This window comes from Miscanthus floridulus, chromosome 1, assembly GCF_019320115.1.
Source record: "Miscanthus floridulus cultivar M001 chromosome 1, ASM1932011v1, whole genome shotgun sequence".
Taxonomy (NCBI): domain Eukaryota; kingdom Viridiplantae; phylum Streptophyta; class Magnoliopsida; order Poales; family Poaceae; genus Miscanthus; species Miscanthus floridulus.
In genome coordinates, this window is record NC_089580.1 from 135,732,442 (window position 1) to 135,760,278 (window position 27,837).

The following is a 27,837-nucleotide window of genomic DNA, read 5'->3' on the forward strand; positions in this document are numbered from 1 at the left end:
TTAGTCATGGCTTATCAGTCAAGCGAACATGATAATGATTTTCTCGTGGCTACTGCAAGGAGGCAAAGGAGCACTGGTTTGATCGGTGGAGTGCACAACCCACCCTACGGTGTATTTTGAACTTGCAGAGTGGCTGCGTAGGCTGTGCTGTCCTGTTTCCGTGAGTGACCTCTGCACATTTGCCATGCTTGTCGATCCATCGGCGTACTCCTGTGAGAAGAGATCAATGTCCTGTGAGAAGAGATCAATGTACAGTACACTAAGGCCTAGTTTGATAGGATCAATGTACACGTTTGATATGCGTGTATCATCTTTAATTCACATGTGTTGAGGTGGATTGAAATAAATATATGCGCGTCATCCAAATAAGGGCTAATGATTTCACTGCATGCCAAGAATTCCTATCAGCTCCATAACTCCATGGTACTGTTGGTACATGGACTGACTGACAGATTCCTCTTGTAGGCTGCCCAGGTGGACGTCGACCAGAACCAGAGATCGAGACCTGCTCCTGCCTCCCCGCATTATTGCAGTACTATGGCCCGTTAACTGACCTTAAATTTCAATTTATTTGGCTTCTTTTTTTTAGTTGGAACAGACAGTGTTTTTCAGTCAAATTCAGCCAACGAACGGGGCCTATGTTGTGCTGTTGGTGTTTTTCTTTTGACGAGAGGGGGTTATTATTGCAATATCGATCACTGTCCTGTGAATCACGAGTCATAAATTGCTCGGGGGAAAAGATGGATTACTACTAATTATGTGTTTGGGCTTGGGGAGGGACCGTACCGGTGGGTGTTAGCAGATCCGGGGGCATCATTGTTATAGGTAGTTACACTGCGTACGCACCGCTGGCTGTACTGCTCGTGGTATGCTCAGGACACGTTGGTTTGATCGACGACTCGTCTCATGTCTTCTTTGCACTCATCTATCTAGGAGTTCTATCTACCTGTTCGTTTTCTCGTAAACGATCGTGGATTATTTACTGCTAGCTGGTTTGGTGTGAGAGAAAAATATTGTTTCAACTTATAATCCACGATCGTATACGAGCAAGCGAACAGACTGCATGTGCTTTTGTGGGGGTGGTATGGTCCTGGATGTTGTTTTTTAACATATATCAAGTTTGATTAGACTAAAAAATAGTACTAACATTTGTATCTCTAAATAAGATTAGTATAAAATATATGATGAGATTAACCTAATGATGATTATTTGATGTTGATATTGAATATCTTAGTATTTTTTCATATAGATTTGGTCAAACCTAACTACCTAAGTTTGTTTGACTCCTCAGAATGAGAGATATGCAGTTATTTAGTGACTGAGGGAGTACACAAATGCAGTGCAGAATTGGTAACAACATTATGCCATTATTTGTTCTGTTGATCAACTAAAACGTACTTTGTCGTTCACTCATAAAAAAATGTATTTGTTAAATCATATAGAAGAAAAGCAGGCAGCAGTTAGGCACCATCGTATTTTTTTTAGCTAAGCACTGGAGCCTTGAGGTGCTCAAGCTATTCGTTAGTGTCCAAGTTGCGTGGTCTCCACGCCCATGTCATGAGCGAGTTGAGTAGCTGACACCAGTGTTGGTTACATTATTGCTGAAAACTTCAAATCTGTATATCTCAAAGTGAATCTCGTTGTGACAGTTGTTAAAACTATTCTCAAGTTAAGTAACGACGAATTTGAAGCTTCTTAGCATCTGTACTTTGGAATTATCCATCGATGGATGCCGGGTAGGCAGCTTAACTAACTAAGCTACGCTTAGTCCACCTATTTATTACTCATATAGTATTTTTCATATGATATTTTGTTAAAATGTTTTGAATGTTCCACTAGTCTATGATGTTAAAATTTGGTGTTGCATTAGTTCACATGCAATGTTATATGTTTTTTTTTATAATATATAAGCTAACAAAAAAGAGAGAAAGAAACCAACTACGGAAAGAAATAAACATGTTTTCGATTAAAAACATTCCATATGTTATCTGGTCTATTAAACTTTGTGGCTCTCGTGTACTACAATCAAATCTACTACATTCGTGTCGTATAATCATAGCCGCTAGGAAAAACATCAACACCAGGAAATTCACAATGCTAGGCAACATGCCCATCTATCGTGAGGTTCCTATAGTAACTTCGTCAACTTTGAGACCTGTCGTATTAGCCTTTTCAAAAGTACTCATAGAGTCAGGACGTGTGCGTGCGTTCATAAAAATGAGCTTGTGTACATCGGCGGATCCAAAGGGGGGGCTGGGGGGGGGGGGCTCCAGCCCCCCTAATGACTTGATTTCAAGCCTAATCACTGTAGCAAAAGCATTTCACCATTAAATCTTCATGCAAATCAACATCTCCATTGTTTTAGCCCCCCCTTGTCTCGCATCGTGCATCCGCCACTGCTTGTGTACATGTATGTGAGAACTGTGTCTACACTATATTTTTCAAAAAGTAATTAACATTCAATAATAAACAAACTAAAATGAGGCATAAACAAGAAAGAAAAAAGAGAAAATTAAATTCAGTCATCAAGACCAAAAAGAAAAAAAAAAGAACTTGGGCTGAAATGGCCAAATATGTTAACTAAGCATACGGTTATATGGGCCGGAAGAATTAACTGGCCGCATGGTCTGCAGTTAGATACGGGCACAGACCACAGGCCCAAGTGCAACCCAACACATCCTTCCAAGTTCCAATTCCCACCCACCCGACGACAGGTCGTCCGGGTCTCCTCCATTTTCCGGGGACCCGTCCGATCCGATCCCAGCCCTCGTCCCCGCTACCGGTGGCAGATCTAGATCGGAGCTAGTCAGCCAGCCAGCCGGCCGACGCCGTCCGCCGTCCGCCCCGGCGATCTCCGACCCGAGATGGCGGCCGTCCCTGCTGCGGAGACCCTCGACGGGCACAAGGACACGTTTGATCTCGGGGTCTTCGTAGGCGACCTCGCCCTCGACGAGGAAGTCACCAGGTACTACGATCGCCAGCTCTTCTGTCTCGGATTGCGTCGTGTGCTGTCTGCTGTCCCTATCGTTCTACCACTGCAATTCTAAAGTGTGCGCTGCTTCATCGTTGCCAGTGACGACGAGTCCCTGGAGGGGCTGCAGCAGGAGCTTGACAACTGCAAGAATGATCAGGTGTCGTGTTTTACTCCAGCTTACAATATATGATATCTGTATAGTACTAGATAGTCAGCTTACTCCTTACTGAGACCTTGAAGTAAGTGGATTGCATTGCTGCCATTTTGAGCTTGCCGCAATGTTTGGGTACCATCACACTGTATGAAACATGTTCCCTTGCCTCTTTCTTGATGATCACTGTTGTTTTCATTCTAAACATACGCAGGAAGTCGCAAACATTCTGGCCAATGGCATCAAACTGCGTGAATACACAAAAGGCGTCGAGAATAACATACGCCAAATCGAGCTGGATTCTATACAGGTGATTGTTTTAGGCATTGTTATCACTTATCTCTTTTTTGTTAAGTAGTTAATGCCAATTATGCTTTGGGCAATTAAAATGTTGATAGAATCTCAACCTGATTTGTTGAATAACTTTATGTTGAATTGATATGATCATTCTCTTAATCAATATTTTATGCTGAATCACCAAACAGTTGTTCAAGAGTAGTGAAGTTATGTTGTAGACAATGGACTTGGGAAATCACTAGTGGTTACTGTCTTGGCATTAAGAAGTTCTGTCTTCCTTTTGTTTGTAGGATTACATCAAGGAAAGTGAAAATCTAGTTTCTCTGCATGATCAAATTCACGATTGTGACAATATTTTGTCACAAATGGAAACGGTTCTGACTGGATTCCAGGTAATTACATATCCCTTTTTTTGTGTTAATACTACATGAGACATTCCCGTACATGCTGGATAGCCAAGAGAGTAACTGTGCACAACCTATGTCAAATTTGGGCTATGCATTTTTTTTTTGTTAGCAGTTCAATTAATTGTTTCTGAACTTAGATTGTTACATTGAACATGTCATGTAGTAACTATAATAGAGATGGAGCTATGCACAACACGTTCTGCATTTTATCTTCTGCATTCCATGAGTTATGTAAGGATTGTAATTTCAATTTATGTGATCCATTTAACGGATTCAGTGATGTACTCTGGATGACACCTTTTCTGGATTATTAATGGTTCGAGACTTATAATTTGTTTTAAATGTAATGGAAAATACCCTTTTTAATGCCAGACTATTCAGGCTTTACTGGTTCTCTGTATGTATGCACCTTTAGATAAAAAATGCTGGCCCCCCTTTCTTTACTAAGTCATATTTCAATGTTTTGACTTCTGTGGTAGACAGAAATTGGTTCCATAAGTTTGGAGATAAAGGTACTTCAGGAGAAATCTATGGACATGGGATTAAAGCTGAAAAATCGTAAGGTCTGGTTCACTGCATATATTGTATATTTCATTCTTAGGTTTCATTTGCCATTAGTTCCTTTGTTAAGGCTGCTTTATGCTGGACATGATGTTGTCCATCTCCCTTGTTTTATGGTTTACCTTTCTTATCCCTTTAGCTGGTGTTCTAGTCTGTGCACGCAACTACGAAAGTGACATGGTTAGGAAAATATTAGATTAGATGATGTTTCTTATTAGGTGTTATGTTTATCAATGACTAAGTATAAGTGCTACTATCACATATAACACAATTTTGCTTTCTGGCTCACATTTATTAGAATTTAGAAATGAGATGTCTTAAAATCATATGAAGCAATAGTTCCATAATATTTCAAGTGGAGGCACTATCCTCTGGTCCATCAGAACTCATAAATAGTTCATTTTCGAAATGGTCCCAGTATTCATAGCTTTTATGCATAATATTTTTCTTTTCTTCATGTTCAGCTATCTTTATGATCCTTATGTTGGCTCTTCTCTTTTGGAAAACAAATTGCAGGCTGCAGAGTCTAAACTGTCAAAATTTGTTGAGGATATAATAGTACCTCCAAGAATGATTGACATAATTGTTGATGGAGAGGTTATTACTTACACTCTTTAATTATGCCAACTTTCGACATTACTGGTTTTTGTGTTTATTTTTACAGTGTTGATTTGATTTAGTTTATTCTATTCTATGATCAAAGTCCTTTCTGGAATTAGTATAGCATTCATTTGCAACGAATAAGAATAATGCAACTTTCTGCTATTTGGGTTAGTGTGTTAAATTTAAATGATGGGATCATTTATTTTATCCCTTTGCTTCTCTAAGAAACCTATAAATTACCATTTTACTAGTGAAGCATATCTTATCTTAGATGATACTGTATCTGTTTTGGTGACATTATTTTTGCTGTTGCATATATTGGTTCGCTCAATCTTTCACTGTTTTTCTTTACCTATACAAGACTTTCTTTGTCAGTTTTGACATATCACAAGTCACATGGATTACGTTAAGAGAAAAAAACAAGCCACACGGATTTACCATGTTGCTCCACCAGCATAGCTTCTTCTATAGTTGGAGCAGTGTTCATGAGCTTTTCTTTAATAGACATGAAAATATTCTATTCAACAACCATGCAGGTCAATGATGAATATATGAAAACACTTGAGACTAAGCAAAAAATTCAAATTCATTGACGCTGATCCCATGGTTAAATCGTCCAAGGCTCTAAAAGATGTTCAGCCTGAGGTTGAGAGACTACGACAGAAAGCTGTCTCAAAGGTCTGAAAAACAATTGTTGCTTCTTAAGTTCTGTTGGCCAATCATCTACCCACTTTATTTATTTTCCTTCTGTGGTTTCCCATGTCTATGCTTTGTCACCATGATGTGACTATCAGAGCTAGTGCATCTTGCTGTCTTGATGCATGATGGTTGTTAACTGACAGATCATATGGTAAACTTGCCATATGTATCTAAGTCATATTGAAAAGGGAACAAACTTAGTAGCACTGCAGTAGTATATGAATTGGGTAACACATGTCACTGACAATTGAAGCCTAGGGCCAGTGGCACATAGCTACAAGTTCCAACTTGCAATCTCTTTGCTGGATGAGGAACTTATAATTGTTATATGCAAGTGACGATGGACAATTAGTTGCAGTGAGATGCTATGATCTGGAGTGATAATGAGTTATCAAACCTTTCTGATTAGAGTTCCTGTGCTGTTCTTTGAATTTTTATCTTCACTATGTTCGTACATGGTGAAGTGTGAGCAGCAAAATATCTTGCAACCAAATGGATTACTATCGGAGAGTGTCACTTATAAGCCATAATAGCTGATGGATAAGTCTCTGTGTTGGCTGGTCTTTGTGGGGCTACAGCAAGGACAACATCCTTGACTGGTAGGACAGCATCTAGGACAACATCTAGGACAACATCTTAGAACAGCATCTTAGCATCTAAGACTAGAATCTTAGCATATGCTTGGCTGGCTAACAGCCTATAAATATGTATCCCCAACCTCTCAGATTGGCATGGCATTTGTGTGAGAAATAAACCAGAAAATTGCCCCAACTCCTAGTGTCATCCTCTCTCGATGAGAGTAAGAATTTTGCTACTACCAAGAGTAAGAATTCAGCGACTAACAAGTGGTATCGGAGCCGTACTATCCTGTAGCCTGAGCATCTCCTGCTCATCTCCTTTCCCAGCCGCGCAACAACCCTAGCTGGGAGCAGCAGCAGCTCCGGCCGCTCCTGCTCACTCCTCGTCTGAAGCAGCCCTCTCCCCACGTAGCAGCCCCCCGGTAGCGCGTCATGTCCGCAGGGCAGTCTCAGCGCTCAGTCGCCTCGAGCACGCGGCGTCGGCAGGAGGCCGAACTTGCCGCGGCAGAGGAACGCGAGCGAGCGGCGGCAAGGGCGTCGAGGCTGGCAGCGGCGGAGCTGGCAGCAGCCAGAACGGAGGCGGAAGCAGCGGCGGCGGCAGATGCAGCGCGTGCGGCAGCAGCAGAGGTCAAGGCTCTGCGCGGCAGCATTAGCAGCTCCATTTCTGCTGACGACAGTGTCGACGAGGACCTCGAGCTGCTGGGGAGAGAGGCAGCACGAGTGCGGGTGGCGCAGTGGGCAGCCGCGCACGCCCACGAGCGCGGCGGCAGCCCAGACAGGCGTGGATGCGTCGGCGGTGCTCCTGGAGGAGGCGCGGACGGCGGTGGCGCTCCTGGAGGAGGCGCGCACGGCGGTGGCGCTCCAGGAGGAGGCGCGCACGGCAACGGTGGCGGACGGGTCGATGGAGAGCGCGGCCTTCACAGGCAGCGTGGCTCTCTCTCCTTGGATCGGTACCATGGTTACCACGGGCTCCAGGCTGTTTCAGGGACGTCGGCCCCAACGGTAGGTGGCCTACCCTCACTAAGACCAACTACGTCGAGTGGGCTATGGTGATAAGGGTAAAGCTCCAGGTGCGGCACATGTGGGAGGCGGTCCGGTACGGCGACGTCGACTACGACCAGGATCGACGGGCGCTGGACGCCCTCATCGCTGCAGTCCCGTCCGAGATGCAGTTCTCGCTTACCAACAAGCGGACTGCCAAGGAGGCTTGGGACGCCATCGCTGCAGCACGCATCGGCAGCGACCGCGCCCGCAAGTCCACACTGCAGGCACTTCGCAAGGAGTGGTAGAACCTGGGCTTCAAGCCAGGTGAGGACGTTGATGACTTTGCTCTCCGTCTCAACACTCTGTTGCAAAAGATGGTGCAGTTCGGCGATGACACCTACGGCGAGGAGAGAGCTGTTGAAAAGCTCTTCCGCTGCGTCCCCGAGAAGTACAAGCAGATGGCTCGCTCGATCGAGTCCCTGCTGGATCTCTCCACGATGTTGATCGAGGAGGCGATAGGTCGCCTTAAGGTCGTCGACAATGATGAGCCACAGTCTCTCTCGGGGCCCATCACCACTGGCGGGAAGCTCCTTCTCACTCGGGAGCAGTGGGCTGCCTGCCAAGGTGACCGGAAGAAGGGGGAGCCTTCTTCCGCGACAGGCGGCTGCAAGCGTGGCAAGCCGCGCAAGGCGCACAGAGACGCCCAGGGCGGCGCCGCCGGCAAGCACAAGCCGGCACGAGACGACACCTGCCGCAACTACGGCCAGCTTGGCCATTGGGCCAAGGACTGTCGACAGCCACGACGCGGCCAGGCCCACGTCGCACAGGCGGCGGCGGAGGAGCCGACTCTGTTCATGGCACATGCAAAGCATCGAGCTACCTCCAGCGGCACCGGCCGCAGCGGCTCTCCTCCACCTTGACGAGCCAAAAGCACACGCCCTCCTCGGCGACGGCTCCGGCAACGACAAGACTGACGGGTGGTGCCTCGACACCAGCGCCACCCATCACATGACCGGTCGACGGGAGTTCTTCACCGAGCTTGACTTTAGCGTCCGAGGCTCCGTCAAGTTTGGGGATGCCTCCGGCGTGGAGATCAAGGGCGTCGGCTCCGTCATCTTCACTGCCGTGTCTGGTGAGCACAGGCTGCTCACCGGAGTGTACTACATCCCCGCGTTGAGGAACTCCATCATCAGCTTGGGACAACTGGATGAGAACGGTTCGCGCGTGGTGGTTGAGGATGGAGTCATGAGAATTTGGGATCGCCGTCGTTGCCTTCTTGCCAAGGTATCCAGAAGCGCAAATCGACTCTACGTCCTTAACGTGTAGGTGGCACAACCCCTCTGTCTCGCTGCTCGTCAGGATGACGAGGCGTGGCAGTGGCACGAGCGCTTCGGGCACCTTCACTTCGAGGCCCTGAAGCGGCTCAGTGCCATGGAGATGGTGCGAGGCCTGCCGTGCCTCGACCATGTGGAGCAGCTTTGCGACATCTGCGTGTTGACGAAGCAGAGGCGACTCCCCTTTCCCCAACGGGCGAGCTTTCGAGCCAAGGAGAGGCTCGAGCTTGTGCACGGGGACTTGTGTGGCCCGGTGACACCGGCCACACTGGGAGGACGACGCTACTTCCTGCTGCTCGTCGACGACCTCTCCCGCTACATGTGGGTGATGGTCCTCGGCGGCAAGGGAGAGGCTACGGACGCCATCAGGCGCTCGCAAGCTGCTGCAGAGGCGGAGTGCGGCCGCAAGCTGCGCGTGCTGCGCACCGACAACGGCGGCGAATTCACGGCGGCTGAATTCGCGTCGTACTACGCTGATGAGGGCATTCAGCGCCACTACTCCGCGCCGTACAGCTCGCAGCAGAACGGCATCGTCGAGCGGCGCAACCAGACGGTTGTGGGGATGGCTCGGGCCCTTCTCAAGCAGAGGGGGATGTCGGCTGTCTTCTGGGGAGAGGCGGTGGTGTCGGCCGTCTACATCCTCAACCGCTCGCCTACCAAGGCGCTCGACGGCAGGACGTCGTACGAGGCTTGGCATGGGCGCAAGCCGGCGGTCTTCCACTTGCGGGTCTTCGGCTGCCTCGCGTTCGCCAAGGAGCTTGGCCACATCAGCAAGCTCGACGACAGGAGCACTCCGGGAGTGTTCATCGACTACGCGGAGGGCTCGAAGGCCTACCGCATCCTCGACCCGAAGACATAGCGTGTGCGCACGGCGCGTGATGTTGTGTTCGACGAAAGGCGAGGATGGGCGTGGGACAAGGCGGTGGACGACGGCTCGGCTCCGACGTACGACGACTTCACTGTCGAGTACGTCCACTTCGAGGGAGCTGGGGGAGTAGGCAGCTCTTCTTCGACGAGCGCGTCTACCCCAGCCCCCGAGCCTCCACCGACCCCAGTGCCTACTACTTCGACAGCACCACGCTCTCCAGCCAGGACCTCGGCTGCGATGAGTTCTTCGCCGGCTCCACCACAGTCGGCACCGCCACGCACTCCAGCACCGACAGGCACCTCTCCGGGCACGTCTACTCCAACACCAGCTCGTGTCGAGCATAACCCGGTTGAGCTCGCTACTCCGCTCTCTCACGATGAGGAGCGCATCGACGCGTACCACGACGGCGAGCCGTTGCAGTACCGTACGATGGAGAACCTTCTCGGCGACCAGCCGGTGCCGGGACTGGTGCCTCACGACCTGGAGGCGTAGTTGCACCTTGCGTGTGACGACGGCGAGCCTCGGTCGTTTGCAGAGGCCGAGAGACACGCGGCATGGCGCGCCGCGATGCAATTGGAGATGGATGCGGTTGAGAAGAAACGCACCTAGGAGCTTGCTGACCTTCCTCGTGGTCACCGCGCGATCACCCTTAAGTGGGTGTACAAGCTGAAGAGGGATGAAGCCGGCGCCTTCGTCAAGCACAAGGCTTGCTTGGTGGCACGAGGTTTCGTGTAGCAGGAGGGGGTCGACTTCGACGACGCCTTTGCTCCCATGGCACGGATGGAGTCCGTGCGACTCCTCCTTGCGCTAGCTGCCCAGGAGGGCTGGCGTGTTCATCACATGGACGTCAAGTCGGCGTTCCTTAACGGCGACTTGAAGGAGGAGGTCTACGTGCACCAGCCGCCGGGATTTGCGATCCCCGGCAAGGAGGGTAAGGTGCTCCGCCTGCGCAAGGCCCTCTATGGCTTGCGGCAGGCACCAAGGGCGTGGAATGCCAAGTTGGATTCCACGCTAAAGGGGATGGGCTTCGAGCAAAGCCTGCACGAGGCGACCATCTACCGACGGGGCAGTGGAGGAAATGCTCTGCTGGTGGGTGTCTACGTCGACGACTTGGTGATCACCGGCACCAAGGATGCGGAGGTGGCGGCATTCAAGGAAGAGATGAAGGCCACCTTCCAGATGAGTGACTTGGGGCCTCTCTCCTTCTACCTGGGAATCGAGGTGCACCAGGATGACTCCGGGATCACGCTTCGACAGACCGCCTACGCCAAGCGCGTCGTTGAGCTAGCTGGGCTCACCGACTGCAACCCAGATCTCACTCCGATGGAGGAGAGGCTGAAGCTGAACCACGACAGCACGACGGAGGAGGTGGACGCTACGTAGTACCGGCGTCTTGTGGGGAGCCTTTGCTCCCTCGCCCACACATGGCCGGACTTGGGATTCTCCGTCGGCTACGTTAGTCGATTCATGCAGCGACCGACGACGGAGCACCAGCAGGCTGTGAAGAGGATCATCCGCTACGTTGCGGGGACTCTCGACCACGGCCTCTACTACCCTAGGTGCCCTGGGGCGGCACACTTCGTCGGGTACAGCGACAGCGACCACGCCGGCGACATCGACACCAGCAAGAGCACGAGCGGGATCCTCTTCCTCCTCGGCAAGTGCCTCGTTAGCTGGCAGTCGGTCAAGCAGCAGGTGGTGGCCCTGTCCAGCTGCGAGGCCGAGTACATAGCGGCCTCCACCGTTTCGACTCAGGCGCTCTGGCTCGCTCGACTGCTTGGTGATCTCCTCAGCAGAGACACTAGAGCGGTGGAGCTTAGGATGGACAGCAAGTCCGCTCTGGCCCTGGCAAAGAACCCCGTTTTCCATGAACGGAGTAAGCACATCCGGGTGAGGTACCACTTCATCCGAGGCTGTTTGGAGGAAGGGAGCATCAAGGCGAGCTACATCAACACCAAGGACCAGCTTGCGGACCTGCTTACCAAGCCTCTTAAGAGGATCAAGTTCCTTGAGCTCTGCTCTAGGACCGGGATGGTTCAACTTTCCCACAAGACGACGCACAATACTTAGGGGGAGAATGATGGATAAGTCTCTGTGTTGACTGGTCTTTGTGGGGCTACAGCAAGGACAGCATCCTTGACTGGTAGGACAGCATCTAGGACTAGCATCTAGGACAGCATCTTAACATCTAGGACTAGCATCTTGGTATATGCTTGGCTGGCTAGCAGCCTATAAATATGTATCCCCAATCCCTCAGGTTGGCATGGCATTTGTATGAGAAATAAACCAGAAAATTGCCCCAACTTCTAGTGTCATCCTCTCTCGATGAGAGTAAGAATTCTGCTACTACCAAGAGTAAGAATTCAGCGACTAACAATAGCCATACTAGTTAATACACTATCATGAATAAGCATGATTTTTTGATATTTCGTTTAATTTGCATTAATACATGGCAGTTATAATGGAATCTATGATTGAACCTTTTCCTCACTGATTATTTATCTGTGTTCTTCTTAAATAGTATAAGGCTACAGCAGAGAGTTATTGATGCATGTCCAACTTTTCATGCAGATTTTCGAGTTTGTCATCCAAAAGTTCTATGCCTTGAGAAAACCAAAGACTAATATTCAGATTCTACAGCAGAGTGTTCTTAAATACAAGTATGCCAATTTTTCTTATCAAACACCTATTTGGCTTGTAGCCTTGTACTGTTGTTTCTGTTTTCAGTACCTGTCTCGCTCACCATGTCTCTGCAAAGTTCTGTGAACTAAATAATGGTTTCAATATTATAATTCATGCCACTGCTGCTTCTGAGATGGCGCATCCTCATAATCATGGTTCATGAAGAAGGAAAGGGTAGGCTGCAGGGCAACGGGCAGTGGCGCAGATCTTTTCAGTGTAGCGGTCGTAGGGAAGGAGGAGAGGCAGTGGCTGAGACTGCTTGGAGGAGACATGGATGGTGATGAAGAATTGGCCCAGGACCAAAACAGACAGACAAAAGCAAATCAGCCCAGGCCCGTAAACGGACCACAGAATCACTCGGTTTAGAAATAGTAGAGATTGATCTGTACTACATAATCTTCAACTCTGTAAAAATGTAGGTCGTTTCATCTGTTTGTGGTATAAAATCCTACTAAATTACCAACTTTAACTTGTGGAGAAAGTTCCGCATCATTCCTTATGGTTATGGAAACCACTCATACATGTAGGCTCATGTACAAAGGTCTCAGAAACACCTCAAGATATCTGTAGGGACATTACAGACAATGGTGGTATGGGAGGTTGCATCAAAGGCGCATTAGATTGTGGTGATAGTATGTGTGTCTACATATACCTATGGAAAGGTCATACTACTATTTTCGGTAACCATGCATAGGCTGTCATCCGTAGTGTCTTACTCATGGAGGACTGAACAAAAACTTGACAGATAGCTTGTTAAAGTTTAGATCTTGTTGTCTATGTGGAGAATAAAAACCTTAAGTGGTAGCATTTGTTGACAAGTATGAATTACATATTTAAATGCTAACATTGTATCAACAAACTGCCAGGTTTGGCTTATGAACCACCGGTTGGATTAGTGAACCATTCAACAAATCATTCCACCAGTTTATTTGCCGGCCTATTTTTAATAGCTAGCTAGTATTTATACCTTTACAACAACAACAACAACAATAACAACAAAGCCTTTAAGTCCCAAACAAGTTGGGGTAGGCTAGAGTTGAAACCCAACAGAAGCAATCAAGGTTCAGGCACGTGAATAGCTGTCTTCCAAGCACTCCTATCTAAGGCTAAGTCTTTGGGTATATTCCATCCTTTCAAGTCTCCTTTTATTGCCTCTACCCAAGTCAACTTCGGTCTTCCTCTGCCTCTCTTCACGTTACTATCCTGACTTAGGATTCCACTACGCACCGGTGCATCTGGAGGTCTCCGTTGCACATGTCCAAACCATCTCAACCGGTGTTGGACAAGCTTTTCTTCAATTGGCGCTATCCCTAATCTCTCACGTATATCATCGTTCCGAACTCGATCCCTTCTTGTATGACCGCAAATCCAACGCAACATACGCATTTCTGCGACACTTAGCAGTTGAATATGTCGTCTTTTCGTAGGCCAACATTCTGCACCATACAACATAGCAGGTCTAATCGCCGTCCTATAAAACTTGCCTTTTAGCTTCTGTGGTACCCTTTTGTCACATAGGACACCAGACGCTTGCCGCCACTTCATCCACCCTGCTTTGATTCTATGGCTAACATCTTCATCAATATCCCCGTCCCTCTGTAGCATTGATCCTAAATATCGAAAGGTATCCTTCCTAGGCACTACTTGACCTTCCAAACTAACATCTTCCTCCTCCCGAGTAGTAGTGCCGAAGTCACATCTCATATACTCAGTTTTAGTTCTACTAAGTCTAAAACCTTTGGACTCCAAAGTCTCCCGCCATAACTCCAGTTTCTGATTCACTCCTGTCCGGCTTTCATCAACTAGCACTACATCGTCCGCGAAAAGCATACACCAAGGGATGTCCCCTTGTATGTCCCTTGTGACCTCATCCATCACTAAAGCAAACACTATCCAAATTTTTTCGAATGTTGCAGAAGCCCGTGTGGTTAAATTATTTCATAGCTATGTGCTGTATCTGTGTTATTATGTTCTTTTGTGTAATTTCTAACTTTTGGCCATAACACTATCCAAATGCAGGTACACGATAATTTTCCTTAAGGAACATGCTAAGGAGATATATGCAGAAGTTCGTGCGGCGTATATTGACACCATGAATAAGGTGAATCTCACGTTAAAGGCAATGTGATCTGAATGAGTACCACAAAGTCAACGTAACCCCCTTGTCCAATTGTGTTTTGATTTTTGAGCAGTCTTCTTATTGCATTTGGTAGTAGGTAGTGTGGAGGTTTCTTATGATGCTTGCAGTTCCAAAAGTAGAAAGTACTAACAATAGTGGAACCAGTTTTTCTCCTGCCCTCTTGCTGGTTGTGTGGCTTAGTTCTTTTAGCCCTCTTTAATTTGTACAGTTTTTTTCCTCTTTTTCAAAATTAATAAAAATCTCTTACAGTGGGGGTCTCCCCTGTTGCATTTTCGGGTCAAAAAAATAGTGGAACCAGTTATCAATATTACAATCCCGCATTTGGCAATGTAGACCACATTTATACCTTTATTGTGCGAATATAAATTTTTTCGAATGTTGCAGAAGCCCGTGTGGTTAAATTATTTCATAGCTATGTGCTGTATCTGTGTTATTATATTCTTTTGTGTAATTTCTAACTTTTGGCCATAACACTATCCAAATGCAGGTACACGATAATTTTCCTTAAGGAACATGCTAAGGAGATATATGCAGAAGTTCGTGCGGCGTATATTGACACCATGAATAAGGTGAATCTCACGTTAAAGGCAATGTGATCTGAATGAGTACCACAAAGTCAACGTAACCCCCTTGTCCAATTGTGTTTTGATTTTTGAGCAGTCTTCTTATTGCATTTGGTAGTAGGTAGTGTGGAGGTTTCTTATGATGCTTGCAGTTCCAAAAGTAGAAAGTACTAACAATAGTGGAACCAGTTTTTCTCCTGCCCTCTTGCTGGTTGTGTGGCTTAGTTCTTTTAGCCCTCTTTAATTTGTACAGTTTTTTTCCTCTTTTTCAAAATTAATAAAAATCTCTTACAGTGGGGGTCTCCCCTGTTGCATTTTCGGGTCAAAAAAATAGTGGAACCAGTTATCAATATTACAATCCCGCATTTGGCAATGTAGACCACATTTGGCTACCAAAACACTTGCATTTTGATGGCCCAAATTATTTTGCCCTTGTACATCACAAAATGTACCCAGTACCTTCAATCTTCTGGTAAAAAGAATAAAGTGTCTGTGTCTTACTTTTTGTTTAACCATGCTTTGTAGATATACACAACTTGCAGATCCTTGCATTAATTAAGAAAATAGAGAACTGAATTTGGGATAAACATGGGCTTAGTTCATCCACACGACTTGCTGAGGCTGAGCACGAGAAGCACCAGACTGCGGATTGACTTCAGTATGTTGCACTTGTTTGGTGCCATGACTCGTGATTTCATCAATTGCTGTTGAAGGCAAGCTACCATCCATCACTGCACACCTGCCTCCACAGTCACCCTACCCTGCTAGCTGTTATCCCTTTGGTTGTGTCATGGTTTTCTGAAGTGAGATGAGAAGGTTCAATCAATCCTTATGGTTCAGCCTGCTGTGCAGTGGCATTGTGACTGTGCGCCTTCCCAGCAGGTTGCGTATTGGGCTTGCAAATTTGTGTGTGTGTGTGTGGGGGGGGGGGGGGGGGGGGCTAAAACCTTTTCCTAACGCCCCCTCTCTTTTCGGTTTCACCGCTGACCGCTAATGCCTAAGGGTTCAAACTTAGACTATAAACTTCTCTTGATCAAAGCAAGAGGGGGTTGCTATGTGTTTGAATAGACTGCTTCACTTGGGGGTTGAGGATATACCGCTTTACCCAATTTGGGACCTGGAGCACCCTCAAGACTTAGGCCTTAGGCTGGTAGCTGAGCACCCTCAAGACTTGGTGGCTTGTGTAGGTGTGCTTGGGAGCCCTCTAACTCACTTGTGCTTAATAGTGATCATCCGATCGAGTAAGTGAGCGATTCTAGTGCAATTGCATCGAGTGGTACTAGGTGATCGAGTTGCAAGCCAGTGGTGCTTGTTACTCTTGGAGGTTGCCACCTTTTAGATGGCTTGGTGGCTTTGTGACTCCGTTGAAGCACGTGAGAAGATTATGTGGTGCTCCGGAGGAGGATTTGTGAGGGGGGGGTTGTGCTCACCCCATGAGGATTGCGAAGAGCAACTCTAGTAGAGCATGTCATTGAGCTACCATCACTTTTAGGGTAGGTTCTTGCAGTGTCCGACATGCGGGCTTGGCGGGTGATGCCAATTAGCCGTCGAACCACCAAGTGAGCGGTCGACACAATGGGGACTAGCTTGGTGGCAACCAAGTGAACCTCGGAATAAAATCACCGTGTCATCCTTGTCTTCCTGTTGGTTTGAATCCCCTTTACACAAGCTTGCAATTACTTTCATATACATTGTGCTTGTGTAGTTGCTCTTGTAATTAGTTAGCTTGTGTAGCTTGCTAGTTACCTTCTTACTTGTGTAGCATAGAAGTAGCTCCCTTGCGTGACTAATTTGGTTTGAGTAACCTTGTTAGTCACTTTGCTTAGTTTGTGTAGCTAAGTAATTTGCGCTATCTAATTTGCCTTGAGTAGCCTTGTTATTGAGCATTGCAAGTGAGCTTAGGAACCTTGTGCTTTTGCTTACTAGATTGTGTAGGAGCTCCCTCGGTTTTGCAAAGTACTAGTGCATAGGTTTGTGTGATCTTACTCTAGAATTGATTAGGTGAGCTCTAGCTAGCCCGACACATTTGTTGCCTAATTAGGATCTTCATAATGTGCTTGTGAACTTAGATAGATGGGTGTAGTCTTGGCTAGACCGATAGTCTTATTTCTGCATTTGTTTCGGTTAGCCGGTGCGTTTAATTTTAGAAAGGACTATTCACTCCTCCCTCTAGTCCGCCATCTCGACCCTACATGGCCCCTTGGTCCTTGCGGGGTCAGTGCCGCGTGCCTGCTCTTGTCAGAGCGGATGCTCCTTGCGGAGCCCGATCTCTCCCTATCCTTACCAGGGGTCGGGGCGGAGGAGAGGTCGTGCGGCGTAGTTCGGTGTGCGGTGAAGGCAGAGAGTAGAGGTCGTGGCCAGCCCCTGCCTTAGTGCTTGGCCCAGGTCCACATGGCTTAGCTAGGCCTCGGTCGTTCGGGTTTATACCAGCTCATATACCGTGGGCCGCCCGAGCGGGCGACTAATCAGTGTCTTGAGATACCCGAGGTATCATAACCCCAACACATCTACAACCTCGAACAAAAATTTATTAGATACACTATAAAATATATTTTGATTGAACATTTATTTAATATGTTAAATGTTAATATATTTTATGTAATTTCGTGGAAGTAAGTTTGACTTGAGGCAAAGCTAAAATCCATGATTTCTAATGAGACTCAAGACAAAGGTCTTGTTTGACCAAGCTCCGGCTCCTCTTGTGAAGCAGCTTCTATGGAGTTGAAACCGTTTTGGAAAATATTCGGTAAAAATGGCTCCAATGAAAATTTCATAATATTTTTTCAAATATGTGAGAGTAGCCAAAACTCTACCAAAAACTAAAGTCTATTTAGGACTGTTTGGATCTCCTCCTCTAAATTTTAGAGCTAAAGTCTCCTCTAAAGTTAACTCTAAACTTTAGCCTACCTCACATTAGAACTTTATACTTCAAAATAAGCTAAAGTGCTCTAAAGTTTCTAGAGCTTTAAAATAGGAGAGGATCCAAACAAACTCTTAGAGTGCGAAAAATTAGGTTCATATGTTTTCTTTGAAATCTATATCTATATCTAATATTAAAGAGGCAAAATTTCTCTGCACCTATTTTTTTTGTCCGGCTCTCGCTAACTAACTGTACGAACGTGGAAACTATCTGCGTTGACTATATACAAGCACAACCCTCCAGCTTTATGTGATACATGCAGGACAGGCAGTCTAGATAGCCTGTGTGTCTGGAAAAAGAGCCGAGTCCTTGTCGGTCACACTTTTTTCCCCAATTTCCCTTCCTGTTCGGATGTCTTTTCATGTCTTTTTTTTAATTTTCTTTCTTTCTTTTTCTCCGGTTCTGGTTAGGTTCAGTTAGTTTTCTTTCTCCACCCCGTTTTCTTTATTTTTCACATTCAACTAAATGTGTTTCCATTCCATTAATTTTATTTTTCATGTTCAATGTGAAAATAGACAACATAAAGAATAATAACAACATGATATATAGGCTCCTGACCGTTCACTGAGAAATAAATATTTCTACCAACAAACTATTAATGTAGTTTTGATTACAAGCAAAACTCGTATTATTATAATATCCTGATTCAGTCGATAGTCCAACTATCAAACCGTGAAACTAAATTTTGAGTAGTACTCCCTCCGTCCATCTGTCTCCAGTGACTAACAAAAAAAAATTACAAAAGTCTCCTTTATATGAGTTGGTCGTACATACGATTGCTCTGTCTCCCGTGCGCACAACGCCTAGGGTGGGACGCGGGACGTTACGCTGCCGCCCTCCCGTTTCCTAACTAGAAAGCTGAAAAACAAACAACTGAATTGGACACTATTGCTTGTCCGACAACAGCCTAACTAGAGTACTCCGAAACCTGGATACAAAGTGCAGGTACTATTGGTTGTCCGAAAAATTATACCTGAAGCACCACTTGCATTTGTTGATGCACCTTGCAGACCATCGGCTTCAGGTAATTGCACTCCTTCTGTTGCAGCATCACCTTGCTCTCCTTGCTCGTCAAATGCTGCAGCAGCATCTTCTACATGTTCTGGACAGAAGTAAAAGAACAGAGACAACAAACAGAGAATAAGTTAATAGACAGTAGCCAAAGAAGCCAAAACAAAGATCTTTGATAGATTTAAACCTCGAATCCCATCATCCCAAACCATGTCATAATCAAGAATGAAAAACAGATAGCTGGAAAAAAAATACTGTAGCTATCCGACAACACACTAACCTGTAGCATCACCTCCATCTCCTTGCAGACCATCGGCTCCATCCCCTTGCACTCCTATTGCAGCATCAACTTCATCTCCTTGCTCGCCAAATGCTGCAACACAGAAAAAGAAAGAATAAGCTCATAGACAGAAACAACAGAAGGCAAAACAAAGATCTTGACAGTTTTGCACCTTGGCTGCCATCGTCCCAAACCATATCATAATCAAGTTGGTTTGCTGGCCCATCATACTCAACGATGTCATCCCAATCTATGGGATACAAGTCGCCGGACTCAGGTGGCTCATCATTCAAATCAATTTCTAACCCAGGCATCTAATCGGAGGTGGAGAAAGAAGAGTAGGTGAGGTGGAGAGATCACTGGACTTGCCTGGACGTTTCCATCCTGCTTGGCAACTTATATAGGCCATGGAAAATTGAAAACGAAATTGAAGAGTGTCGCCAATTGAAGTTTGATGCATAGGTGGCTGAGTTTTGAAATTTGGCTGCCAAATTTTCGTTGACAGACATCTGTAGGACTTGTAGAAATTAGGCGCGGGAAAGAGATCGGGAGAGAAGGGAGCGCGCGATTACGAGCGGCGGCGCCAGGCTTCTGCGCGAGCGCGCGATCACGCAGCAGGAAACGGAGATTTTAGCGGCGTTAGTTGGAGATTCATCGGGGAAACAAAGCGACGCACGGTAATTACTCCGGTTACGGCGATTTAATGAAAAGCCCGCGGGCCTCCGCTTCTCCTTGGTCTCTGGGCACAGGGCTGTAATCCTCGATAATGGAACGATGTGGAAAAGAGAGGCCTTCCGTCATAATCATGAACTAGCCCTTGATATGTGAATAACTAACTCCACGCTGACTTTGACTTATGGATTTTTACGTGTCTTCAAAAAAAAAATCATGAAACTTGATATTTAACTGTATCAACGTATGGATATTATAAAAAAAATACACTTAAGATATATCTACGAGCAAATATTTTTGTTTTAGCAACACGAGAAAAAATCTATTGTATTAATTTGATACAAGCTTAATTATACATTTCATATGATTGCCAACATTTGCTTATATTGAGCACCAAAAAACATTTGCTTATATTTTGGATGCCGTCACAAAATAAATTATAGTTCTCAAATTTTATAAAAAAGAAAAATATAAATAGTTATATATTGAAACGTACGAACACTTTTACTAGTTAAACTAATTTATGTGGAATTCCTGCACGATTTATTTACGTGGGATTCATGCGTTCTGAACAACGGTAAAGGAGGCCAAAGTCTCTCGCCTTTCACCATAGACTTGGCTTTTGGTGAGCCCTGGCCCCTGCGAGCGAAACGACAGCTCCATCTTTAACCATGGTCAATCAAAATCCTCCAGAACAAAAACACGCCATTGGTCACAGTGCTGGACGGGCGTTGCGGACGAGCTAGTTAGCCCGGACCCGGAGGCCGGAGCCCAGCGCCACAGCGACGGAAGCTATGGTCCTGGTTCTAGGGCTACTCGTAATTCCTCCACGCAGGTCCTCGCAAAAATTCCACCTCTGTTTATCTTGAATCCACTAGGATTTTCTTCTCCCTGGTCTCATCTGGTGCGCTTCTAGGTTGGGGGATGCCATATCCCTTGCAACAAGGGATTCAATATTTTTTGGGGGGAAACGAGATGCGACAAGAAAATCTATTGTGCTGTCTTTGCTGATATGTAAGTAATTTGTTTAGGGATGAAGAATCGGGCTCAGGTTTTGATATCTCCAAACTTAGGAATCACATGCTCTTACTACCTTATGTCCAAAATACGCAAGGCATTCAAATATAGAGCATTTCCTTCTTCCAAATGCTTGATGAATATTGCCTCGTCCTGACGACTTGACAAATTATCTCTAGAGATACCCAGTTAAGCAGGCTTCGAACATAGATAAAAAAAAAACAGAGTTTTTGTGTCAATTAGTTTGCAAGTGTATTTGGGTTGTAGCCAAAGACTGACAAAATCCAGCCATGTTTTATTAAGAACAAAGTTCAAATGTGCCAACCAGATTTGATGTAGAGCCAATACGAGATTTTGGTACAATTCCGCTGATTTACCATCTTGATAGTTGATACCAAAATGGACCATTTGGTCCAGCCCACTCTGAGTTTTATTTGCAATCTGTCACAGAAATCTTGTGTTACTTCTAACTCGTAAGAATGTAAGATGCTTCTAACAATGCTGATGCCTGGTGCTTCTAACTATCACCTTATCTCACACAGATGGTTAAATAATTGGGCAGATGGTTTAGTTGATCATAGGTGCAAGAATTTGGACTTCACATATCCAAGGGGACAATTTTATTCTTCGGTAATATTTGTGTCTTCTATCAATATTCTAATGCGATTAATTCTTTGTACATGAAACTTTATATATGTTTGTACAACCTAGTTATTCTTTGCAGCTGCTAAACATACATTACTTCTACCATCAGGTCAGTTTCATGGAAAACAGGAAAACAACAAAATTGTTTAGTCTATATGCTTCTCAAAGACAACTCCCCTTTGTACTTCCACTGCCAAAATTACACCTTTCCCATGTCTTCACCACTTATGACTTCGTCAATGAGATTCTTAAAGATGGATCTTTCAATGTCCAGAACCATCCCTTGTAGCTCACTACCGAAACTCTTCCATTTTCCCATTTCACGTACTGCATTCTTTGCTAGCTTGCTGTCTTCATCTTCCTCTTCAGATAATCTTATTGTTGAGGCCTCAGACCGGAGAATTTCAATCTCTGAGCATAATTCCTTGAAAAGATGCCATCCGCTTGATTTCTTGCATTGAATGAATTGCAATGGTTGTCTCACTGAACTGACACTGTATATTTTCTTAGCAATGAGCTCGTTTGCAAGATCGAAAATTAGTTTGCGGTGAAGCTTTCCTGCAGTTGGTTTTGCTTGTTCAAGGATAAGAAAAAGCCCTGGATTGATTGGGTAGCATGGCTGCTGGAACAAGCAGGGCATGATCCTGGAGTTCAGTTCATTGTGCAAGAGACCCGATGCTGAGAGTATTTCATAAATATAATGACGGTCTTTATTGGCAGTGAGTATTAACGAATTGTCATTTGTTCTTGGAGCCTCATCACTCAACAATTGCAAGAGCTCAAGCTTTTGGATGAGGGCTTTCATGTTTTCTGGTATTGTGTGGTTACTCTCGCTACTTTTCTTCAATGTTGGTGTGTCAGGGAGGCTTATTGAGTTCCAGCACTCATGCAATGTAAGTGCCGCAACATCTAAACAAGTAAAGAAAAAAAAAGTTAGTTGAGCATTAAGGGCTAGATCGACCAATCCAGCAAGCATGTGGGGGCTCCGAGAACAACCTAAAAGCAACCAATCCAGCTAGAAAATCAGTTATTCTTTTAGTCTCATCTACATAAGTATATGTGCAATCCAAACATATATCATGTCTCTGTATGGGCAATTGTAACATGTGGGGGCTCCATGAAGATGTTAGGTGCAGACATGAACTACTACTGGCAGTGAAGAATTGATGCTCTTTAACTGGTTGGCACAAGCAAGCACTTGCATTTCTACTGTCGCTGCCAATTTACTGTGGTTCTTCCCAGTTTGCTAGACAACGAGCTACATTTGGTTGCATTGATTACCAGTTGCTTGTTATGAATGTCTGATATGCTACAGTTAAGTATGCTTGTCATGTGCCAAACAATATGGTTTCCTAGATTGATTGAAACCCAAGTATAATGCTCAGAGTTGTGTGAAGAATGGTTTGACAAATAAAGTTCTCACTTTTGAAAGAATTTGATATGCTCCTCAGAGAAGGCGACATCACATCTTGATAGAATGTGGCATCAAGGACTGATACAGGACTTCGTATGTTCTCCAGTGGATGGGTGTTCTTGTCAGTACATAGGATACGTGTTTCCTGGAAAAAAAATAGTCTTTCAGTAGTCACTAACTGATGTACATAATAAATGATGAAACAATTACAATCAATAGTAGGTTCTTTGCCATGGAAATATATTAATCTTTATTTGTACCTCATAATTCGATGTTGAAGTTGTATTGCTTTGATGGATGGATGATGTGTTGACATTAAGAGTATTTGAATAATTAATAATTCTCGTATCAACCTGCTTTGATAAACTGATTTTGCTTTCAGGAATCATGGCCTTATCATGGCCACAGATGCTATTTGATTGTGAAGCCCTTGATCTTAGTTTGCCTCTTGGAGATACTTCTTTGGATGTCTTGGTTGGGGACATCAGTCGAACTGTCTGCTGAGTGATCCTTCCACAGTCTGACTTCTGCACAAGTTTTGGGCTCAAAATTCTAGGAGGCTTTGGTGAACTTGTGCTGCCCACATCTTCCTCTCGCCTGGAACAAGCTCTTTGATTGTGAGAATGGGTCTTCGTCCTGTCACTGTTCTCAGTCTTCGTGGTGAAAGGGCGCTCTTCATGCCGCAACTTTCTGTGGACTTTTGTCCCTGCAAGGGTAGCAACTGAAGCATTCTGTTTCATGATACCTCTTGCCGGCTTCATGATCACAACTGGAGACTGGAAGTCTTGAGCACTATTGGTTTGTCCAGCGGCTGCCTTCTGAGTGGTCAGTGATCTGGCACTGTAATCACTCCATTTTGCGTGTAATTCTCCGAGTATCCTAATAACCCTCAAATCCTTATTACATTCCGGCGATGTGAGATTGCTGAGCCTTCTCTCTACGTTATCGTTTATGGATGTAGAACTTGACCCTTCTTTAGCATAATATCTAGTTGTACTTGTCTTCTGCTGCTTCCAAGGTGCAGCTTCAGGGACAATTCTCGGAGAAGGTTTGGCTTTCAGTATCGTAGGCTGAATCTTTCGCTGCAATGGACTGAGGTCATGGCAGATACTCCTGGAGGTGTGTGACAGGTGACCATTTTGAGTGTGATGGTCTGGTCTGTGTGGTCTTGCAGACCCAGGGGCATCAAGAGTCTCTTCCAATCCCATGAGCTTTGCAATGACACCACTGGCCCGCTGATGGCTCGGGGATTCTTGGTATTTCAAATTATCAATGAGACTGTCATCGGTTCTTGCATAACCAAAGTTCTTCAGATGCAAACTTGACTTGACAGACTCAACCCTACTGTCCAAGGACAACCTAGGAAGATCCCTGAGCTTGGATGAAGGCATCTTGCTTTCTTGAGCTTCTGCCTGCAGCAGCAGCTGTCGATCATCACATGATAAGCGTGGCCGCCTGCTAGATTCATTGACATATGCAGGAGGCACATTGCTCCTATCAATAGCAATCACATAAGTTCCATCTGTCGTTGATTTGGATATAAGCAGTGGCCTTGGTGACTCCTTGTGCAGTCTATCTCTCTGTTCCATCATTTTGGTCTTGATGGCCAGGACACGAGAGTCCTGGTTGATGGAGTCCTTCACGACATCTCTAAATTCAGTTTTTGGCTGTTTGGATTTGACCTCTGTATCTGAAGACTTGAAGCTTCGTGAGCTCCTCACTGTCCTACTCCTTCCTACCACAGGCTTCTCGTTGATGCAAGGGAGCTTCTGCTGTGCTGGTTTGCTGCTGTTCAGGGATGATAAGGAAGAGCAGGACGACGAAGCTGAAGATGCTCTCGATGATTCCGTTGAGAGGGTACTGTTCTCAGTCACGCTTTTGTTTTTGCTGAATGATTTCTCCTGCGCAATTAATTCAAATCGAGTTAAAATTAGTTTGTTCAAGGAACCCAAAATCTAGAGTCAGGGCTGACCAACCAGGGCTTTAGTTATATTTATATCTGAAATCTTTGCCGTTAAAAGAACTGATTAAAATTACCACAGTGATGTTTGGATTAGCTGTGCTTTGCACCGGGGCTTGCGTGCTGCTAACTGGCAGAGTATGGCCTGGACAACAGAAACACAGTGTATTAGAACTAATATCCGAGAAGTATAGTTTATATTATGCTTAAAGCAGGGTGATGCAGGTAATCAGGAAAAAATGAATTGATGGAGAAAAACGGAAATGCCTGAAATAAAATACAAAATGATCGTACAATCAATTTCCTTTGCATGAACTTTTTTATTACCATGTAGTTTTTCATGACACTCTCGGGTCTTGGCTCTTGCTATCTTATATGTGTGAAGTGAAGTTGCACGCCTGCAGCTTGTACTATACCATGGGTGATCATTGTTCTTGTTCATGTACTTCCCAATAAAGAGTCATTGTTTTTGCCTTGTACTACGTTCAACATGAAATAAAATTTTAAACTACTTTTGTTTGGCACCCTACAGCTTATACTTCCAGCACTATTATAATGGTACAGTTCAGTTGGTCGACTGATGGCTTCTTGAACTTTGTTTTTTTGTATGCAAGGATGGATGGGTTCTTCAGTCGGGGGGGAACAGATGGCAAAGTAGCAATGAAAGTAGCAGAGCCGAAGTACCTGCTGCTGCTGGAGGCAGTTCGTCCATGGTTCCAGGGCAGTCACCATGTCGTCGCCCGGTGAGAAGGCGGCGGTGGTCGAAGATTTGGAACATGGTGGCCATGCACCCCATCTGGCCGCCAAATTCCGTCGCCTCCTGGGAGAAGAAGGCCTTTGCCATTCTAGTCGGCATTTTTGGCTAGTTCTTGTGCTCTGGAAAGCTAAGGAAGCTAGCTTCTTTTGAAGCCGAGGTATGGATTGATCACCTCGATCGGACTTGGCGCCATTGACGGGCTATCTAGGATGTACTTATATCCTATCCTCAGGCCAGGAGGAACTTGGCAGGCAGAAGAGAAAGGGCGTGCAGAGCAGAGTGTACGGAGTATGCATGCAATGGTCTGTGGGTGGATTCGGTTGCTCGTGGGCAGCTCAGCTATGTGATGAGAGAGAAGAGGCAGGCGCCGGCCGTGGATTTATGAAGGGCGGCCGGGCGGGGGAGGGGGGCGCCGGGGCCGGGCGTGGCTGGCCCTGCACCAGCACCAGCAGGATGCATGCAATGCGATACTCCTGGAGTCCCGGTGAACAGGCCATGTGGGCTGGGCTGATGATTGTGGGCGACGGGCATGTGGTGGCTGTCAGGCATGCATCGCCATCATCGTCAGCCTCATCCACCGAGACCGGGTTCAGCTTCAGCTTCAGGTCTTGAGCTGAGCTAGCGTGGACCGGAACAAGGGCAGGGAATGTTGAGCGCGGTGCTTGCTTTGCTTCCCATCCCAGGTTTTCACCGCCACCACTGTCGAAGGCCGGGCAGAGATAAGGCGCAGCAGCCGGCGGGCACATGGCGATCGAGCTGTGCTAGTCTGCTGGGTGTCCACGTCGGGCCACGTGCTGGATCAGTTTCGTCTTCCTCCGTCTCTCGGTGGCCAATTCTGATCCATTCCAGATTCCTCTTCTTGCTCTCGGAGTCGGCCAGTCGGGGCGGTGTGCCGGAGGAGCATGTGCAGCGCCGGATTTGCATTGTCTGACGTCTGAGCAGTTTATTGCTCTAGTCCTACGTGTGTGGATCAAACAAACGCTGAAAGAATATGATGGTGGGCACGATTCTGTCTTACTGTGACTGAGGTCAGTCATGGCATGCGCTGGTTCAGGTTCATCACGTGGCACTGTGGCAGGCAGGCAGGCATCGCAAAAATCAGCAAACACTACTTTCAGTCATGGCTTATCAGCCAAGCGAACGTGACAATGATTTTCTCGTGGCTACTGCAAGGAGGCAAAGGAGCACTGGTTTGATCGGTGGAGTGCACAACCCACCCTACGGTGTATTTTGAACTTGCAGAGTGGCTGCGTAGGCTGTGCTGTCCTGTTTCCGTGAGTGACCTCTGCACATTTGCCATGCTTGTCGATCCATCGGCGTACTCCTATGAGAAGAGATCAATGTACAGTACACTAAGGCCTAGTTTGATAGGATCAATATACAGTACACTAAGGCCTTGTGTGATATGCGTGGAAGTGGATTGGAATAAATATATGCGCGTCATCCAAATAAGGGCTAATGATTTCACTGCATGCCAAGAATTCCTATCAGCTCCATAACTCCATGGTACTGTTGGTACATGGACTGACTGACAGATTCCTCTTGTAGGCTGCCCAGGTGGACGTCGACCAGAGCCTGAGATCGAGACCTGCTCCTGCCTCCCCGCATTATTGCAGTCCTATGGCCCGTTCAACTGACCTTAAATTTCGATTTATTTGGCTTCTTTTTTTTAGTTGGAACAGACAGTGTTTTTCAGTCAAATTCAGCCAACGAACGGGGCCTATGTTGTGCTGTTGGTGTTTTTCTTTTGACGAGAGGGGGTTATTATTGCAATATCGATCACTGTCCTGTGAATCACGAGTCATAAATTGCTCGGGGGAAAAGATGGATTACTACTAATTATGTGTTTGGGCTTGGGGAGGGACCGTACCGGTGGGTGTTAGCAGATCCGGGGGCATCATTGTTATAGGTAGTTACACTGCGTACGCACCGCTGGCTGTACTGCTCGTGGTATGCTCAGGACACGTTGGTTTGATCGACGACTCGTCTCATGTCTTCTTTGCACTCATCTATCTAGGAGTTCTATCTACCTGTTCGTTTTCTCGTAAACGATCGTGGATTATTTACTGCTAGCTGGTTTGGTGTGAGAGAAAAATACTGTTTCAACTTATAATCCACGATCGTATACGAGCAAGCGAACAGACTGCATGTGCTTTTGTGGGGGTGGTATGGTCCTGGATGTTGTTTTTTAACATATATCAAGTTTGATTAGACTAAAAAATAGTACTAACATTTGTATCTCTAAATAAGATTAGTATAAAATATATGATGAGATTAACCTAATGATGATTATTTGATGTTGATATTGAATATCTTAGTA

The 27,837-nt window shown here is 45.9% G+C and overlaps 2 protein-coding genes, 1 long non-coding RNA gene and 1 pseudogene across 3 annotated transcripts; 2 read left to right on the forward strand and 2 right to left on the reverse strand.

Annotated features, from left to right (window-relative positions):
* Positions 1–48: 48 nt before the first annotated feature.
* Positions 49–19,387, reverse strand: LOC136542098 (uncharacterized). The gene is made up of 4 exons (XM_066534388.1): positions 19,225–19,387; positions 19,053–19,130; positions 18,735–18,863; positions 49–210 (listed from the first exon to the last, which is right to left on the reverse strand). Exons 1-4 carry the CDS (start codon positions 19,364–19,366, stop codon positions 50–52), a joined length of 510 nt encoding a protein of 169 aa, XP_066390485.1. The 5' UTR covers positions 19,367–19,387; the 3' UTR covers position 49.
* On the forward strand, positions 2,708–21,408 carry LOC136542090 (vacuolar protein sorting-associated protein 52 A-like; annotated as a pseudogene).
* Positions 21,409–21,576: 168 nt separating this feature from the next.
* LOC136542082 (protein LONGIFOLIA 1-like) lies at positions 21,577–27,310 on the reverse strand. Its single transcript, XM_066534368.1, has 5 exons — positions 25,445–27,310; positions 24,838–24,905; positions 23,061–24,701; positions 22,810–22,945; positions 21,577–22,295 (listed from the first exon to the last, which is right to left on the reverse strand). Exons 1-5 carry the CDS (start codon positions 25,614–25,616, stop codon positions 21,586–21,588), a joined length of 2,727 nt encoding a protein of 908 aa, XP_066390465.1. The 5' UTR covers positions 25,617–27,310; the 3' UTR covers positions 21,577–21,585.
* On the forward strand, positions 23,563–25,514 carry LOC136542107 (uncharacterized). The gene is made up of 3 exons (XR_010780582.1): positions 23,563–23,625; positions 24,545–24,657; positions 25,375–25,514. It is a non-coding gene; the product is annotated as an uncharacterized lncRNA (long non-coding RNA).
* Positions 27,311–27,837: the final 527 nt, after the last annotated feature.

Excerpts from the sequence above, each read along its gene's own strand:
- LOC136542082 (XM_066534368.1), bottom strand. The coding sequence starts at position 25,616 with ATGCCGACTAGAATGGCAAAGGCCTTCTTCTCCCAGGAGGCGACGGAA. Across the intron at positions 24,702-24,837 it reads CTAATCCAAACATCACTGTG|GAGAAATCATTCAGCAAAAA; the intron begins GTAATTTTAATC and ends TTAATTGCGCAG. Across the intron at positions 22,946-23,060 it reads CTTCAACATCGAATTATGAG|GAAACACGTATCCTATGTAC; the intron begins GTACAAATAAAG and ends TTTTTTTTCCAG.
- LOC136542098 (XM_066534388.1), bottom strand. The coding sequence starts at position 19,366 with ATGCCTGGGTTAGAAATTGATTTGAATGATGAGCCACCTGAGTCCGGC. Across the intron at positions 18,864-19,052 it reads AGATGGAGGTGATGCTACAG|AACATGTAGAAGATGCTGCT; the intron begins GTTAGTGTGTTG and ends ACTTCTGTCCAG. Across the intron at positions 211-18,734 it reads AAATGCAAGTGGTGCTTCAG|GAGTACGCCGATGGATCGAC; the intron begins GTATAATTTTTC and ends CTCTTCTCACAG.